This window comes from Buteo buteo, chromosome Z (genome assembly GCF_964188355.1).
Source record: "Buteo buteo chromosome Z, bButBut1.hap1.1, whole genome shotgun sequence".
NCBI classification, from domain to species: Eukaryota; Metazoa; Chordata; class Aves; order Accipitriformes; family Accipitridae; genus Buteo; species Buteo buteo.
This window is the reverse complement of record NC_134204.1, coordinates 77,220,978-77,240,545: the sequence shown is the minus strand read 5'-3', so window position 1 is coordinate 77,240,545 and position 19,568 is coordinate 77,220,978. Positions and strand designations below refer to the sequence as shown.

The 19,568-nt window shown below is 42.0% G+C and overlaps 1 protein-coding gene across 5 annotated transcripts in view; it reads left to right on the top strand.

Moving 5' to 3' along the window:
* Positions 1–266: 266 nt before the first annotated feature.
* The window catches only part of PALM2AKAP2 (PALM2 and AKAP2 fusion), a 271,441-nt gene continuing 252,139 nt past the window's right edge, over positions 267–19,568 (top strand). For 2 of the 5 annotated variants that reach the window (XM_075021183.1, XM_075021182.1), the window contains exon 1: positions 269–658. In XM_075021183.1, the coding sequence (XP_074877284.1) occupies positions 614–658 (45 nt within the window). In that variant the 5' untranslated portion in view covers positions 269–613. Of the gene's footprint in view, positions 659–19,568 lie in introns of all 5 variants that reach the window. The other 3 variants (XM_075021179.1, XM_075021178.1, XM_075021180.1) reach the window with 3 other exon arrangements.

Genomic DNA, 19,568 nt, shown 5'->3' with positions numbered 1-19,568 from the left:
CAAACCTGCTGTAACTCGGGGCTGCAGCCGCTGCCTGCCTGTCTGCCGCAGCTCCTGCTCGCCGCGTCGTGTACCACCGTCCTTCCCTCCCCGACAGGCTGCTTGCTAAGGACACGCTGTGGCACAGCTGCCTGCCTCCTCTGCTGCAGTCATGCAGGTTTGGATTACTGTGCACGCTACTGATGTCGAGCTCCTGCCGTGACCCAGCGCCCCATAGGAGGAGCAAATGAGCTGAGACGTCAACGCAAAAAATTATAGCCATGCGAGCCATCCCTGCGCTCAGCTGCTTGGAGAGTGCATACATGGCTTGTGTGACAGCAACAGCACACAGAAGCAGCAATGAAATGCAGTTAGCAATACAGCTGGGAGACAGGCAGCAAGGCAGGCACTGGTCCAGTGACTAAAATGATCCTACCGTGAGCCAGCCTGCAGTGCCTCCAAAAGTGGCTGACTACTACACAGGAGCTCGGCTTTCTTTGCAATTACTCCAGTTCCCCCCGGGTGACTGCAGTGTGTGCTCTGATTTGGTTTTGTTTGCATTTTTTGTTTCTTTTTTTTTTTTTTTCCCCCCCACCCATCTCCCTCTCTCTCCTCCTGTGTCCTTCTCTCCAGGATGGCGGAAGCCGAGTTGCACAAGGAAAGGCTCCAAGCCATAGCAGTAAGTCAGTTTCATTTTACTTGCTCTTTTGTCCATAGCTGCGGGTTGCAGAGGGAAGGAGGGGATTCCGGCATGGTGGCTGGGAAGCGCCCGGAGAGCCTGGCTTTTGCGAAGTTGTGCGTGGAGTTCCCCGTTCGGGAAATGAGTGGTTAAAGTCTGCTCTGCAGTTTGGCGGAGAAAGAGGGCTCTGAGGAAGAGCGTTGAGCTGACACGTGCAGAAAGAAAAATGTGAATGCACAGTGGCATGTTTAAAAGATTGATGATGGAGAAGAAAAGAAGGAATAAGTGGGGAGGAGGGGAGGTTGCAGGAGAGAATCAGTACTCTGCGGAAAAGATATTTTCTCACAGTGGGAGCTTTAGCTCAGCTGATTAAGAAGTTAAACAAAATGATCTGCTGCAGGGTGGCTTTTACTGCAGAAAATAATTGTGATATTACTAATTTTAAAGACAATTGAATACAAACACTGCATTATCAAAATCATGTAATTATTTGATCTACTAGTTAAACTGTCACCTCAGCTCCACAGCTGAGCACATGCTTTCAGACAAATTCCCTGCTGAGTTGCTTCCTGCCAGGGGTAAAGAATAGGCAGGATTTTGCCCCATTTTAGCTAAAACTTTTGTTTTCGTTTTTAGTACCATAATTTGGAGTGACCCATGGGCTCAGTGGGTCCACACCTCAGAGGAGCGTGGGCAGTGACACCTGGTGAGGATTGGGCCTGGGTGCTTAAAAACCACCATCATCCCAGCATACAGAAATTGCCAGCTCATCTTCTAGCACAGCACAGGCACCATGAAAGGCCTGTGTTTCTGTGGGCACTGCCAGTCTTCCAGCCCCACACAGCCTGCCCTTGTTCCAGTGACACCCAGCTCTTCTTCTTCCCCATGGCTGAGATGTTGATGCAGCTGTGCCGGTCCCAGTCGGATGGCACGGTCAGTGCTGGGGGCTGCACACCTGGAGGTCTGAAGGGAAATGATAGAAGATGGCAGAACCCACATGGGTTTTACATTCCCTTCCCCAGTTCCCCCAGTGATCAACAGATGCTACGTTTTACTGTAGCCAGCAGAGATTACAGATTTCCTTTGTAGTAAGAGGAATGGCTGCTGCTGCTGCTGCTGTTGCTGCTGCTGCTGCTGCTGCTGCTGCTGTTCCAAGCTGTTTTCTTTAAGTCCGCTATTCTGCTAATAGGTCCATGGAGATTTAAAATAACCAGATGTAAAACAAATAGATTGGGGTTTTTTTCACTCTAAAATATTTCCTGAAAAAGAGCAAATGGTATCATTTGATATTGAGGGGGATATTATAACCGTTTAATTTTCAGGCAGCAGAAAGTAGATGCATATTTTGAAGCTGGTTCATAGTTTTCTGGCAGCATAGGCATTGCCAAATCTCCAAATGGAAACACCAGGAACATTTCCCCAGAGGCAACCCTCGCCACTGCCTCTGGTTTGGGACTCCTGTATGGCAGAACTGTACTGCAGAACTGCTCTGTGCATTGCTGGTGTATATAATTCTGAAAAACTTCTGTCTCTACATTAAAAAAAAGGTTTACATTATTGCTGCTTCTTTTGACTGCTATATAACAGAATACCAAGCAGCACACATTTCCACTCCACATGATGTGCTTAAACCTTTCACCAAAGTAAATCAGATGCTCTGCTTCTTGGTGCCTTGCATTTCACACCAATGAGGCCATTATGGATGTAAAATTTTTACCTGGTGTATTGCAGCTTTTTACAGTAGGTTTATGTTGGTATAAGAGAAGGCCTTGGGAATCTGGATCTTCATTTTCTCTATATATTTCCTTTTTGGTTTCTATTTCTGGCCACAAATAAAACATAGTATAGCAATGTATGCAGTGAATTAGATGGAAAGAATTTTACTTCAGCATCAAAAATATTCAGCTTATTTTAAGCTTGAATGTGGGTCCGTGGACTGACTTGTTTGCTTACCCACTCCGCAGAGCAACAGGTTTTCCATATAGGCTTGTTAGGTAACTTTTTTCCTGTGGTTGGGCTCCTGCAAATGTTTGTCAGAATGCAGAGAAGTTTATTTCTACTGTAAGCTTTGCTCCATCAGGATGAGTGACATGACACAAGTTAGGCATTTCTCTTCTTCCACCAGTTGGCTATAATAAGGTCAGTCCTCAAAAGTTGCATGGCCTTTCTTAGAAGAAGGTGGCATTTTGGTTCAGGTTGGTGTTCCCCCTGTTTTAACAAGCTACAGTATCTCACTCAGATGATCAGAAGCTTACACCAGCACTTTTCAATTGAGCTGGTTGAATGCTGGGCATATAAAAAGAAATTAATTTACCATTGGGACGTCTGGACACTGTTGCCTGTACATTTGTGCTTGTTTCGATAATCACCATGGCAAATGAGCTTGCCAGGAAGACAGGCAGAGTAAACTTTAAGTGTGCATCACTGAGTATTTAAGGAAAACAAAATCCAAACATGGAAATACGAGTATTTGCACCAGAAGGCTGACACCTTTTGAAGAGTTTGATTTTGTACTTTGTTACTCTGACTAATCACAGTTTTAATATATGCCTGTCTGGCACAGAGGCAAGTGTCTTGGGAAGAGGAGAAAAGAGGTCTAACTGTTAGGACATTTATCTAAACCTTGGTGAACATGAGTTAGCCACTTGTTTTGCCAGCAGCAAGTAGTTAGCCTCTCTATGCATTCATTTTCCATCTGTAAACTGTGAATAATGGACTTTGCCCTTGTCTCAGAGAGCTGTTAGGGATGCATGCAAGATTGAGGAGAACTTGGATGCTATGTTTTACCAAGGCAAGAAACAGCTAAGTAAGACTTTAAAAAACAGAATGCTTGACTAAAAAAGAGGAGGTTTAAATGTATATGTTTTTAATACCATTGTACATGCTTAACCTGGGATTTTTAGATCAGTCTGTTTCTAAGTTTCTAAAATTCACAAACTGACTATAGAAAGACTCAGAGCACTGTGGCAGTCCAGTTTGAGAAGTGGGGAGATGTGAGACAACTACCAAAAAGTGGAACCCAGTTGTGTCTGCCTGGGAGGAAAACATAAACTCTATGTACTGGGGAGGTCCTATGATGGCCAGGAGCGATTGGTTTTCTGATCCTCCCTTGACCAGAGATCACATCACATCTCCCCACTCGGGTATCATGTGTGCCACAGACAGATACTGGTAAATCTTTCTGTGGTGTCACATTGCTCTTAACATCTGTTTGAGCCTCACCCTAAATCACCACAGCAGCAATCTGCTGCTCTGCCACCAAAAAAGCCAAGCGGTTCTCACTCTGAACACTGTGGGAAGATGCCTTGCAGGAAGCAAGCAAGAGGTTAAAAGGGGAGGTTGGAAGCCGTCTTCTCTCTGAGCTTGTTACTGTAGCACACTTCAGTGCTTGTTCCTGCTGTTTTCCTGAAGGGGGATGGTGGGTAAAATTTTGGGTGAAAAAGGAAGCATTTTTGTGGCTTTAAAAAATATGCCTGCTGTGAGTTGCTCAGAAGTTTGGAATGCAAATAGTCCTGGAGGAAGTAGGCTCGGTGGCCAGGGGACAGGTAAGCTGAGTTAATTTATCACATTTTGGATAAATAAACTGTGTGGCTCCACAATTTATTATATGGTGCATTTCTCTGTGACTGCAGAGATCACCACCAGATAGTGAACTAAACATAGACAAGCATTTACGCAATGTAAATATTTATCGTCACTTAGGTAGCAGTCATAAAGCTGGGAAGTGGGGCGTTGAGTATGTATCAGTGCACCTGGGTACAAATGCACATATGATGCAGTGAATATGTATTACCCATATATCAGGTGAATTAAAGGCAATCATTGAGGGACAGCACTGAGGAGAAATCGTCCACTAGAGCAATAATGAGGGCAGGAGCTGGAGGAGGTTTTCTGGTTAAGATGTCCAACCTACAGATGCAAGTGGGAAGACACTAAAATGTACTGATTTCTTAGGAAGTAAAAACGACAGTAATGATGGTTACTGCTTACGAGTGCCCAGCCCTGAGAACCAGTAGCTCAGTGAAGCATTAAAGAAAAGTAATTATTGACATTCAAGTAGCCACATCAAAGGTACCTCATGTTGAACAAGACCATTCTTGCTTTTTCTATGAGATTATGAGTTTGTTGAGCTGGATCTAACTTTACTTAAATGTCATCAACTAAGTGTTTGACTTAGTACAGCAGGACACTGTTGTTTAAAAATAGCCCCCTTCTGTATCAGTGGGGTCTGCCTGAGATGAATTAAGGACTGGCTAACTGACAGGTCTCAAAAAGTCACTGTTAGTGAGGGGAGACTGCTGAACAGACCCTTGTTCATTGAGAGCAAAGGCAGGGGAGAGCTTATAGGAAGCAGCTTTTCAAGGCTTGAAGCTGTTCTGCATTGGTACTTTGATGTAAATGAAAAATCAAAATTGATAGTGTGCTGGTAACATAAAGACTGGTGGAGGAGTAAATATGATGACAAAAAGCAGTCCTGCAGAGCAAGTTGGATTATTTGGTAAGTGGTGTCCTCCAGTTTAAAGAAGTCCTTCACACCTATATACAGCTGGTGTTAAGAGAGGCCAGTGCAGGATTGTGCACCCAAATATAAGGGAGTACAGGGCCAGCACTGCAGAATAGGGCTCTGCAGTCTGAGCAGTGCTGTCTTTTGCAAGGGACTAGAACTAGTGTGGGAAATAATTCAATAGGGATAAGGTAGGGATCCTTGTCCTGCAAAGGAGATTAGTTTCACACCAGTCAAACCTATACCAGGTGAGGTTTTAGAGTCCTCCCAAAAGGGAGGCAGGTGCATATATGTTTACATACAGCATTGCACTAATTTTTCAACAAGTCTTTGAGAGTAGTAATACAATTATCTTTTGAAAAGATAGTACTGGTATAGTTTCAGTATCGCAATTGCTGGTAACCTAGGCATTCTACATTTCTGGGTTGGACACTCAGCAACTGCAGCGAGCATCATGTGGTGTCCATAAATTTCAGAAAATTTATTCATAGAAAAACCAGTATGTCTTTTTTTTCCTCCATTCACCTATTGTCTATTACCCCACAGAATTAAAACTCCTGACTAGTAGGTCTCACGCTCACAGTCATTTTACTGTAACACTGCTCCACAATTTTTGTGAGTCCTTCCAGAGAACATTGTTCATGAAAATTAGAATCTCTGGTGTTGGGGATCACATAGAAAGATGTAGCAAATTAATTTAATCAAGTTTACTACTGCTGTGATGACTTAGTACATTAATTTCCTATGCCTTCATTTAGGAAGTAATGTTTTTGTCCTTATAGTTAGGCACATGATCAAATCTGTCTGAATTCAGTTGTTTTCAGACCTAAAGCCTACAGAAAAAAAAGGCAGCAAGATGTATCTTTCTGTAGAAAGAGTAAGCAGGCTGGGATTTTTCTGCTTGGTAAATACATGTGTGAGAACAACCTGCAGAAGTCTATAAGATCATGAGTGTAATTGTTACGGAGAGAGAGGATAAGGAAATAGTACTCACCTTTTGGCACAAGAATTAATAGGTGTATGCTCTTCCTAAAATGAGTTATTAAGCTGTAGAGCCCCTCTCTCCAGGATGTGGTGGATGCTCAGAGTGCACCTGGGCTTGAGGAGAACCCAGGCATGTTCATGGAAGTGGAATCCATGAAGGACTTTCTCATTAGATAGAAGTAATTTTTGAGTTGCAAATTACTAGAGGCTGGCAGAGAAGTTTTACATATATTTGCCATGCTCCTGAGGTCTTCTGCTTTAGGCACTGTGGTAGAATGGAGCATGAGCTAGATGGTCTGACGCAGTGCAGCCATCCTGTGTACTCAAACACACTGCAGGAGTAACCATATCTTGAAGTGCTTTCACAAGTTTCAGCACTAAAGCAAGCATCCCCTTGTAATTCATTGTGAAGCTCATTTCAGTATTGCTGCTACATATTTTAATCCAATTTTTCCATTCCATTTTTCCCTCATTATCCTATTTTCAATTGTATTTACAACTCTGACTAATCACAACCATTCTTCTGCCATCTTGTTCCTCAGCAGTCCTAACATCCAAGTACCTGAAATAGAAAATCTCCTGTATCTGTAGCTGTCCTCCTTTTATATTCTAAGCTGAAAAAACTTGAGGGCTAGTGAGACCTTAACAGATTTCCAGTGTACTCTATGGTGAGGAAGACGTGGTGGGATTAGGAAGAGTCTGTATCCTGCTGCAAATATTTCCAGGAATGGGTTTAGCATGTGTGAACTAGGGATTATCACAAACTAAATCTAAAGAAGATCTATATTGTGAGCACGGTATGAACCTCTGAGGTTCCTGGGAACCTCAGTGGAAATCAGCTGTCAGAGAGGAAATGTTATGTTTGCAATTGCTGTAAAGGTTGAAGAGAGGTTTCCCTGCACACAGATCTGGAGCCCTACCCTGGACTGCAGCAATATCACGAGTCAGCTTCATGGTAGACCTTCCACAGAGAAACCTGTGTGAGCACAGTTGTATCTTGTCTTGACTTCTGGAGCATATAAAACACTGGGAGTTCATGCACAGTGTAAGACATGTTATGGCCTTTGCCCATTCTAAGCCAAAGAAAAATGCCTGTAATGTCTGAAAACTAAAATTACCGTCTCGGGTTTTATCTGTATTTTTTGCTTTTGGAATGTTTACATGACAGCAAGAGAAGCGGAAATATGATGAAAAAATATTGCTGTCAAGGTATCAGTGAAAACTGGGAACAAATAGAAACCAGAAACAAACTTGCTCTTGAGAAATTTCTAGACAGTCTCCAGACTTACCCAAACTCAACTGTTTAAATTTAGAATTGTTTCCACAGCACATTCCTAGCCCTTAACACATCACCAACATCGCTTGAGCACAGACAAGGAGCTGAAATATTGGATTTCGTTTTGTGCCTTTCAAATTATATTTTGCAAAAGAAGTTGAAAATGGGCAAAAAGTTTTTGTGATTTTGTTGTTGTTAAGTCTCTGGTAAAGTAAAATAGTTGTGAAAGATTTACATTTTTGGAAACTATTGAACAGCTCTAGCTTGGAGTGTAACATTAAGGACGGATGCCACATGCCGTGGTAGCAGTGGGGTAGATGTTCATATGAAGTCAGAGGTGAGACTTTGGGATTTACAGGCCGCGCTAGAAGTGATGGATAGCTGGGTAGCTGGGATGAGGGTGGCATGGGGCTCAAAGGGGGTGCACAGTGATGCTCTGTCTCTTGTCGAGCACTCTTGCTCTTCCAGGAATCACTCCTTGTATCTAAATCCTTACCCAGTTTACAAATACTGTTTTATTCTTGTGCAGAATGAAGTGTGTTCTTTCATAAGCTGAATTGTTGCAAAGTACAGTCATCAGCAAGATGGTTGGTCTGCAGTGTGTGTTTGGGAAAGCACCGGACTGTGCATGTGTAGTAAATTATGAGGACTCACAGCAGTAATATTTAGCTTCTGAGCTGCTTTGTGAGTGGGTCCCAAGGAACTTTGGAAAGATTTCAGTGTATTTGTTTATTGATGGGGAAAACGAAGCTCAGACAAGGGATTTGTTTACCTGTTTCACCAGCAAAACCAACAGAACCATGAATTCAATCCCATGCTTCCTTATTTGGGTAGGATGGCATTGAAATGTGATTTTAAACCTTACCCTCTCTCGACTGGCACAGGAGCACACACTGAGCCTGCATGTGCTGAGGCACTGTTCGGACAGAGGGTGCCTTCCAGGAGCAGGACACAGGAGCACAGGGATGCTACATGTGCCTCTGGTCCTAATTTCCCTGGCATAGAAAAGCCTTTTCTGTTGCAAATTCTGATCTGAAAAAGCCACATGCTTGCAAGGGTTAACATCACCCAGCAAGTCCAGTGGCAGTGAAATGGGTATGGCCTTTTGGCAAGTGCACACCAGACCTGTGTAGCTCTTGACACACAGATGCTTTTTGTTACTTAGCTGACTTGCAGTGAGGTTAGGCACTGGAGGCATGTAAAGCTTTCTTCCTCTTCGCCAGTAAAAACAAATGCTCTCTGTGCACAAAAAAAAGGCCAACAACCAATGCAGTTTGGGGAGCTCTTTTTGGAAGGAGACAGACCTGCTCTAATCTATGAGTTGCTGCCCTTTCCAGATGGCACAAAGCTCAGGTTGTTGATTTAGGGAGTGCTCTGATTATTTTAATTTGAGCTGCCAGCATCATTTGTCAGGTTCCACAGACAACAGTTAGCAGGGTGGGGCTCAGCCCCTCTGCAATGCCTAATAATAGCAGTCGCTGACAATCAGCGGAAGATTAGGGACAGCAGAGGTGTTCTCAGATTTTAAAAGATACATACCTTGAAAGAAAGCCCTCAATTTACCAGCAGAGGGCTAAATAAAAGGTGATTTCCAGCCTTTTGGGGACATGTCATTGTCAGCTCCTCTGCTTCGGCCATGTTCTTTTCCATGCAGTTAGAAGCAGCACTGCAGCAGAAGGAGGTAACCTGGACAGGTAACGGCTAAGGACCCCCTATTAAGAGGTTGAAAACTGCAGACAGAAATTAGAAGCCAGATTGCCATGTAATTTATTGCTAGAGGAGGAAGAGTTGAGCAGCCCGTAATGCTGGCTGCAGAGTCATACAGCTGCAGTCTCTTTATGGCGGCAGCAGGAGCGAGTGCAGAGCTGAGATTACTTGGGATAGCGGTGCTAAATGCAAGCATCTAGCTTTAACCAGCTGAGTGCCGCATGCTGCAGTGCCAGCATCAGACTGACTGGTCTTTCCCAGTGGGCTTCCCAGAGGGAAAGGAGTTGGAGTGCACATACATGCCCGCACACACACACTGGTTAGCCTCTCGTGGAACAGGTCTGTGCTGCACCGTGTCAGGTCCTTGGAAAAACTCCCGCTGACATCCATGGATTTTTAAAGGATCCCTAGTCATCCAACTGTTTCCCGTTTGGAGCATAAAGCAAGCATTTGGCATCCAAGGTGTCACTAAATTGACGATAACTGCAGCACAGGGGACTGGATTGTCTCATACACTGGCTTTGGTACAAAATTGCTGTCTTGGATGTGTTGGCAAGTTCTGGCAGCTCTGTGCAGATAGTATAGTGTTTGGGAGTTGGTCCCTCATCTATTTTGAATTTCTACCTACATTGACATAAAAAGTAATGCTCACTTGTTAATCATGTATTTGTTCTTAATAAATATAAGCATATGCAAACACTTGCTGCACTTTAGAGAAGTAGGCTCCATCAGAAGGCTGATTGATTCATTTTCTGGCATTTTAAGCTGCATCTTTAAGACCACTCCTTATGGTCAGGATAGCTGCTGAATTAAGAATGTACATAAACTCATCCCAGCATCATGGTGAACTTAGTAAATTGTTCTACTTAAGGAAGTAACTTCTAATCAGCCAGGGAAAAAAAATCTCCAGTTTTTAAAAAATGAAATAAAGAACAATCTAAAGATAACATCTTTAAGAACTGTGTCCCTGTATCAGTAAGACACTGAGAAATATCAGTTCCTGATGCTAAATTTACACTTGTTATTGCTAAAGTTTCAAAAAGTACAAAATTTAGACTGAAATCCATATAGGATATCTGAAACTCATCTGTGAAATAGAGCCGTGTTCATACTCCTCATGCTTTTCATTATCAGCTTCCTGATCTCCAGAGGAAAAATAATAGAATCTAAGTGGTTTACAAGCCTTTTTTGTTCTCGTTGTGTGTGACATTGTATATGATGCTGAGCAAAGGTTTGGATGAGATTGATGTGGCACTGAACAGTGCATACCTGCTCCTCTGTGAATTTCTCAGCAATTCACTGGAATCAATGTCCCACAGAGAAGTTGTTCCAGAATCAATATAGTTTCCAATATAGACAACTCTTTACATTAATGATGACTTTTTTCCCTGGGCTTTTAATTCAGTAGAATAATTCATAATTAAGGAGACAACATGTCTTTTAAAGATTATTTCACTGCTGAGAACAAAGCAATGGACAACACTGCTGAACTCAGGAATGCTAGTAGGAGTTTCCTTTTACAACTCTGCCACAAATCTCAGGGTGCTGGGAAGAATTCCCCTCTGCATTTGGCCCCTGTCTCTCAGGAGAGTGCTGCACCATCCTTCCTTACCTGAGAACTCAGAGCCCATGAAAGCAGTCCTGAAAAGCAGATATAAGGAAACAAGACTGGTATTTTGGTGGTCCAAGTACCTACAGCTCCAGTTTCTACTTCGTATTGGTCTGTGACATTGTAGGGCAAACCACCATCCTCACTTAGACACATAAAAGAACAAACATAGTGTTTGGTCTCTGTTACTTTGAAAACACATGTTCCTTGGTGAAATAAATCCAATTTACATTGATGTGGATAATATTGACCATGTGACTGTGGGCAAGTCATAGGTGGCTGGTTGCAAGGCGGTAAGGTCCAAAAAGATCAGGTCACCCTGGTTATATATTGTCACTATCTGTATGGATTGGAGAGTGGTTTAACTAAGCTCCATCCATGTGCCACTGAAGGCAAAAGCTGTATTGGTCTGTGTGCTTCCCTGAGCTGCTGTGACACCAGTAGGCTCACCAACCACGAAGCCACACCTGCAGGGCTTGTTGCGTGGTTTGTCCTTTTGGCCGCACACATGGCACACTGAGCTGGAGGAGGTTTCAGAGAAAAGAAGGTAGACCTAGTTTCTCATTGTCATTGTTGTGTTGGTCACACCTCTGTCTATGTGAAGCTAACAGGTGCAAAAGTGGCTGGAGAACTGAAGCAAGAACATACATACTAGCAATCAGCTGTCACAGTGGAAAGCTGTACCAAAGAGCGTCCAGCCTGGGTCTGACTTTGTTCCATTTCTAGACAGCATTTCATGAACCTGGATCAGATAATGCAGCGCAGTCGCTGTATCTGTAACCTGGCCTTTGCTGGAAGGGACTGTGAATGCAAGTGAAAAAGTTTAAAATGGTACTGGAGGATTACTAGCCTTTTTCACATGGTGTCTCCAAAACAAATGAAAGATTCTTAACACCTAGTACTAATCAGTTGCTGGATAGCAGGTCTGAAGAAAAGATGATAGGGGTTAATCTAGTGAACATTACTCAGCAGTCTCATCCATTGTGAAAAAGGCAAACAGGCTGGTGTATATATAGACAGGAAATGCTGCCTATAAGGCACATGAAATGTTGCTCTGGTCAGACCCATGCTGGATTTTAGTCTCCAAGACATGAGCCAAATGGAGAAGAGCCCAGGAGAGCCAGGAATGATCAGAAGTGGCGGAAAATTACTTCTGAGGGAAGACAGAATAAGTCAGATTTGTCTGGCCTAGTGAAGAAAATACCAAGGTTTAGCTGATCTTGTTTAAGGGTAGGAAAATCTTTCCGTATTCCTGCTAAGGTGGATCACCAGTATTTTTGCTTCTTCTCAGATGTTGCTCAGTCACCTGGTGATAAGTACCTTACATGTAAAGGGTTCTTCTGAAGGCAGTCAGTTTTCTGGCAGTGGCAAGCAAAATGATTCCCTGAGATTTGGCAGGCAACATATGGATGCTTGGAGACCCAGGAGAACAATTTAATCCAACCACAGTGAAAGAAGTCTGAAGCTGGGTTGGTTTACTTTGTATTTTGGATAGGCTAAATGCTTGGGTAGTCAGTCACTGGAGTTCACATACGTTGGGTAACATGGTCATGTCTGAGTAAATAAAATTACCTCTTTTGTTGGATTTAGACCTCTAGTCCCTATACTCTTTTCCTGCAGTAGGACCCTGTCCTGCTCCCAACCAAGTTAATAGGAATTTTGCTGCTAGTTTCACTGGTGAGCAGGATCAGACCCATACTATCCCTGTAAGTGTTCACACTATTTCTGACTCTTTATCATCATAAAAAGCTCCAGATATGTGACAGATCACATGTCCAAATCAGACTTTCCAGGACGAGTTATAAGGCTGAAGGTAAATAAAGTGGGATTCACCATTCCTCTAAACTTGAGAGGTGCATGCTTTGCCACTCATCATATGCTCTTACCAGTAGCACAGAGGCACAGTTAGAAAGTGGCTAAACTCACCTATTGAAAGTTCAAACTTTCATTTAAAAAATTACTAGATTTTAAACTCCACATGTTATCGTTCATCCACAGGAAACAGCCAGTGTTGAGAGCCTGGGTCTTTTAACAGCTACAGCTCTTGACTTCTTCTCTTGTATGTTACCAAGAGTCCAGATTTTTAATAACCTTTGCTGGAATAAGCTTCCCATGCTTTACCTGCACTTTGTAAGGAGGTGCTTTTTCAGTTGAATCTTCCTTCTAACAGAAGGTTTTTTTCTTGCTAGAATGTTACCAACAGAAAAAAAGGATAGTAACAGCCTTATTTTCTCAGTCAGGTGAAGGGGAGGGGGGGAAGGAGGGAGAGTAGGGGGAAGAGGAGTTCCAGGGAAATCATGTTTGCAGTTTCTTTGTTGATCGTGGAAGGTGTGAAACTGTGAAGGTTTAGCCAGCTGAAATTTCCCTAATGCTCTAGCCTAAAGTCAAAGGGGATGAGACCCCTGCCCTTCAGCTAGTGTAAAATCGTGCTGGCGGAAGCAAATCAAGACAATACTGTCATGGAATTGCATTGTTTTTCTCTTTGTCCAGCCTACCTTGGTTTATAGTTGCCTTTGCAAATCAATGCAAAACTTTGCACTGAAGCTTTGGAGCAGATCCTTAGGACATATTTGGGTGCTGGAAAACAAATCACACGTAATCTATAGGGCAAATGAATTGTCAAAGGCCTCTGGAAAGCTCAAATTCAGGCAGGTGATTCCTTTGTGGCTGCATTTTGACCTGTATGTGCAGAAATCTGTTCAGCATGCATTAAGGTAAGGCAACAGGTGCTCAGCATATAGCACAGCCTTACAGATTTATCTTTCTCTATTTAAGAAACTGATCAGAGGGAGCTTTCACTCCTGATGTTAGTATTGCACTCTTTCAAACAGTTCCTCCTTTTTTAGCTGAATTTTTTAACTTAATAAACCCTCACTTAAACCATGAACAATGAGCAATTGGTTTGCTTGTGGATATATTGCTGAAGCATTATACACTTCCATGTGCAGTCCTGAATTGCAGATGCTGGGTACTTATCAGAGTGCAAAGGTGGCAAAGCTGGCGACAACCTTTTACTGTGTTGTAGCAGAAATTGCCTCCTGAGTTTTAAACTGTTACAATTGTCACATTGGCCTGTGATTTAACAACTTAACTCCTTATTTTAGACCAATTTTGCTCCCTTTAAAAAACAAAGCAAAAAACCTATTTTGGATAACTGAGAAATGTCAACAGTGGTTTTGGTTGGTCCAAGAGTTGGGATTTTTTTTACTGTGAAGTGCATCACTTTCTGAAAAGTGACTGTAAATGGCCTTCAACAATTCAAGTTGTATTGTCTTTCAAAGGTTACCATAGCGTATTCCATCTACAAAATATTGGAAATGTTTTCCTTGGCTAAAAGGCACCAAGAGAACAATTACAATCCTTTAGGGCATGTCTAAATCATGCACTGAAGTACCTACATCTGTACAAAGATGCACATCTGGCCTTTGGGTCTGCTAGGTATCCAAAACAAGTCCTCATTGTGGCAAATCAGATGTTTATTGAAATGGATGTACAACAGATATCAAAGGTAATGGAAGCAAGCTGGTAACTTGCTCCAAGTTCAGCACAGAGCAGTTAGGATGAGCACAGCTGCCTCTGCACAGTTCTGTGGTGTATGGCATCCATTAACTCCTCATCTGACTCAAAAATACATGCCAAAGAGCCTTACTCAGTAAACTCAGCATGAAGTCTAAACTTCTGTTTCAGAAAGGAGGCAATGCAGTTGTGTATTATTCTCCTTAGTGTCCTTATTCAGATTTTTTTTTTTCAAACAACCACCATCACAAACTTTATTTTTTTTTATTTTTCCATTGCTCTGATGAGGCCTAGCTATCTCCCCACATTTTTACTGACACATGAGTAAGAGCAAAATTTTTTAAAGTATCCACTAACTCTTAACACTCAGCATGAGACATTTTCAAAGCCAGCATTTTTCAGAAAATAAATTGTTCTGTAATGCTTCATATATCCAGTATACCTCTTACATTGATGCGAAAGACATTGTGAAACTTCAGTGCACCTGAATTTTACAGCTGCTAGACATCCAAAGCAAATCTGCATTGTGGCAAATCAAGTGTTTATTGAAATGCTTTATCCTGAAGAGACTTAGAGCATTTTGTAAGGCAACAATAGTTTTTCCTGAGACAGCTGACCAGTTTCACAAGTGGCAAATGGAACAACAGCAGACAGTTTGTGATAGTGGAAAATTGCACTTACCCTTTCAACACTGATTGCATCATTGGTCTTTGTGCTTTTAAAATTCAATCAATATTGGTTTGTTTGGTTTTCTTCCATGAAACATAGATAAAAGGAAGAAGGAGAGAAACCAAACCTATTTGGTAGTAAGGAAGACAGGACATGCCAGTGGAGACCACAGTATTGGTCATGCAAAAAAAAAAAAGGCACAAAAATCCCCTCTACAATAGAGGTTTAGTTTTTGTTTTGTCACTGAATCATCCTGTAGGATTTTTTGTGCCACTTAAACTTGCTTCCCCATCCTTCCTTACAAGATGTGGATTGTGATACTTACTGTTACACAGAAACAATGTGAAAACCATCTATATCAAGTCTAAATGGTGTTTTGAAGACAGGACTTCAGGCACAAGTGCTTTCCAGAGCCTTATTATTGTGTCTCCAGCAGCTGATGAAACTTTATGCTACAAGGGAGGCAAAGGAAGCCCCATTATGCACCTTCTGAATAGTTTCAGGGTAGTTTTCTTTCTGTTTTGGCAGTGGGAAAGATGAATCTCTATTGTTCATTACTGGCATTAGAACAGCGCCAGCTGAGGTCTACACCCCATTGTGCTAGCACAACAGCAAATGTGTGCCCAACGTCAACCTCCAACAGATCAGAGACGAGGGAAGATGAGAAAGGAGCACAGAAAGGTGAAACCATTTACTTGAGGACAGTCAGCAAGCTGAACACTATAGGAACCTCTTTTGACTGCAACATTGGCAGGCTACACACTGAACCCCACTGTTTGTGTCCACATTAACTGCTCTGGTCAAAGATTCCCACCCTACACTGAAACCCACAGTCCACTAAACTGCTTCTGTTATGGGTGCAGAAAGATTCTATGTGAGCACGGGGTTCTTGTCTTATCTGTCTTCTTCTCTGCAGGATGCTCTGACCCTTTGGTGGCCCTAGGTCTCCACCACCTCCATAAGCCGTGCCAGCAAGACCTTCAGCAGAGCATCTTCTGTAGAGCTTTCATATATTTTCATTAGCTGGCATCAATAGATTTCATCTTTCAACATGTGCTTCAGTACTGATCCTCAGCAGTGTTGCATATATTCTGGGACTACAGTGTGTGCAATCAATTAACCCACTGGTTTTCTTTTTTACTGCCTTCCTTCATGCAAACAGCCTTACCAATAATACAATTTCAGAGATCCTTCAGAGGTGTCTCAGGACCAGAATTTGCATTGAGTGTCTGCCTGCTGCCTCCAGTACAGAGGCATCGGAAGCTAGGGAAGGAACCTGGATCCAGACCTGATGACCTGGCAGTTCTCCATTTTGCTTATGTTCATGATCGCTGTTACTGATCGCCAGAGAGTATAGGGGCAGGTTTTGTTAATACCTTTGCAATGAGGGACAGAGAAAGTTTAGAAGCTGATAGGCCATCACACAGAATATGTAGTACAGCATTGCCCCTGTGAATAGCTTATGCTTCTTTATTTCTAGGGAAGCAAAACAAGAACATCCCTTCACAGTCTAGCATGACCTAGGAAATAAATAGAATGCATTTCCTTCTCTGCAGCAACACCACCTATGGACATAGCTTGATTTTGCTCCCCTTCTATTTTAATTCACAGACACATCCAAAGATACTGTCCCTTGGCAAGTAGTAACACTTAGAAGGGAAAAAATCATTTATACTGTGAGTAAAGAATGGCTTTAGGAAGGAGAAGCATAGATGGAAATATTTTCAGCTGTACAGAACTGTTCTGTCCAAGTCATTACAAATCACGTAATTGTGGCATGTATTTGCAAAACCTTGCAGTGGAATGGATCATTTTTGCCTCTGCCTTTCAAGCTGTGATCTTGGACAGGTGGTGGGAAATTCTGAGTTTTTTAAGGCTGTTAAGATTCAGAGAGGAAAACCAAAAAGGTGAAAGTGTTGGCACCAGTTTCCTAACATGCGTCTTTGAAAGAAGAGCGCCTTTTCCACTACTGGCAGTTATCAGGACTCTCAGCCAGCTGGTTGCTCAACAAAGATGCATCCTCGTGACAAGAAATGGTAAAAGAGTCATATTTTATTAGTATGTATATCTTCTGTGGATGCCAGTTGTTCAGCACAGGACTGCAGGAAAGATCATTATGGCAGACTTTGACTTGGCAAAAGTTACATAAGATGTAATAGAAAAGAAGATTTTTTTTTCTGTATCTCTTTCTGTTATAGAGGCTTTCTTGTAAATGGGAGATAGAAGTATTACTGCCATTCCCACTGAATGCTCCATCATGTGGGCCAAGACATGCTGTTAACAGTTTGTTTAGAAAATTATTTCTGAACCTTCTCCCTTTTTAATGAACCCATGCAGATTTAATTTTTGGCCTCTACTTGACATACTATTATCAAGCACCAGAGGTTAAACTGTTTGTGAATGTGACTGAATGTGTGTTTGTTTCATTATCAAACTGACGTGATCATATTTTTTTTAACTTTCTTCTTTACTTCTGACATTGGTGTGCCTTTGAACTAAGCAATGTAGCAATCCCATGCTGTGCTCTAGCATGGCAGCTGGCCATAGTGGAGACAAGTCATCTCTTGCAAGTATTGCCTGATGGTTCAAGTGTATCAAAGGTTGTCATATTTGGGTGGCAGTCAGGGCCCAGCTTGATGTGGCATAGAAAACACCCAGTAGCAATGTACAGTGGCCGAAAGGAAAAATCCATTGTTCAGCACCATGCTGTCTTTCTCTTTAAAGGTTTTCTCCTTCCCCTTGATAAGAAAACTGAGGAGCTTGTACAGCTGCTGTTTCATCCTCGGCATGTGTGTACTTGCACATTTTTAATATAACTCCTGACTGTTTATCATGTTTCTTTCCTTCCCCCACAACCAACCTGTCTTGCAGTTTTTCTACAGAATGCAAACTCTTAACCAGATTTGCAGAAGAATTCAGCATGCAACTTACAATAGGAAAGGGTTTCAATGAAAGATGCACCCTTGGAAGTACAGACTCTGTTGTGCACCCCCCCTTACCGTTTCTGTATGCGATGGGTTATATTTTCATAATATACCTCTAAATGTAGTGAACATGTCTACGATAAACTCCTGGTGGGCGGATCCCATCTGTTTGCCACACCATAAGAAAACATTTTAGAAACCTAAGGAAAAAGAAAGTCATAAATGCACCATCCTTACATCTCATCCAGGCTTCTCATTCCTTGTCCTGTTTGATGTCTGTCTATGCAAATGCCAAGATTGAAATTCAGTCCTTTTCCCAAATCTTTTTTCACTCAAAACTTAACCTTCATGTTTCTCTTATCAGTGTTTGAAACTGTCTTGCAGTTTTCCTTTCAAATAGGGTAAATAAGATATATTATTCTTGTACTTGCATGCCAAAACCTCTTTTTTCCCCTGTAATCCAGTCTCTTCAGACCACTTTGTTACTGGAGGATCAACTACAAGATACACTTTAGATGAGAACCATCCATAGCAATTACCAGCTAAATCTTTTCTCATACCACACTTTAGAGGAAATTATTCCAGGGGGAAATTCTTGGCAAGCTCACTATTATAAATACTGCTTAAAGTAGTTCATGGTTATAGAAAATGAGAGGGGAGGGGAAGGTCTGCAGGAACCACTGTCTTCTACACCTTTAGATTCTAAACCAATGCAAAGGAATTATAGAAAGGCTATGGGCATTTGAAAAAGAAAACCATGTAGATCTGAGCAAAAGTTAAGTTTTAATTTGCATTCAGTCACTTCCTTGGCAACTCTATTGCCTTAAACTTATCATCCTTGTTTCCTGATGACAATGTGTTACTGACATCAGCTCAAGTTGATGGCAAAGACACTACCAATTTAGAAAATAAACTGTCATCTGGCAGCAATGATCTGCCTTTGACAGTTTGATGCACACCAAAGTGCCCAGCTGGATCTGTGGAGTCATAACGTTACCACTGCTTGGGGGAGCAAAAGGGATCACAAGGAGTCTAGAGTGCAGTAAAAGAGGGGTGTTCATCCTTGCTGCTTTGCATGGAAGAATATGATTATATGTTGGCTCCATAATGAAGTGGAGATTTGGCTTATAAAATACAGATAATAAGAAAAAAGTACAATATTTTATATACTTTTTTTTATTCTTTTCCACAGTTAGATCATACTTCCACCTTTTCCCTGCATTCATAAGGACTCATAACTTGCTTTTTTATATGAAAGCTGAGATTCCCATGTAGTCACATAACTCTATAGCTAAAGTTTTAAGAAAAGCAGGAGATGTTGTGAAACTTGCTATAAAATCACAAGAGCTGGCAAAACAGAGCTAGCCGTAATGTTGTTTGATTTTTGTCCTGTGTATAGCCCACAGTGACATTCAAGACTTCTACTAGCAGATCTGCAGAGGATGTGATCTGCTTCTAGCAAGGAGAGGCTTGGTTAAGTATCAGAAACGTGCACTTTGAGACCTGGACTGAGAACAGATGCAAAGTTAAGACAGAGAGCTTGCAGCTGCAATTGACAGATTTCTTTCACGGTGACCACCCCTTAAAAATAGCTTTTGCAGGACAAAATACCACAACTGAATTGCAGCAGTGATGGAGGTTACACATGAGTAAAGATTGCTGTAAATCTTCACGTGGAAATCTGGTAGTTGTTATAACTGAATCTTGAGTTTTGTCTCCTC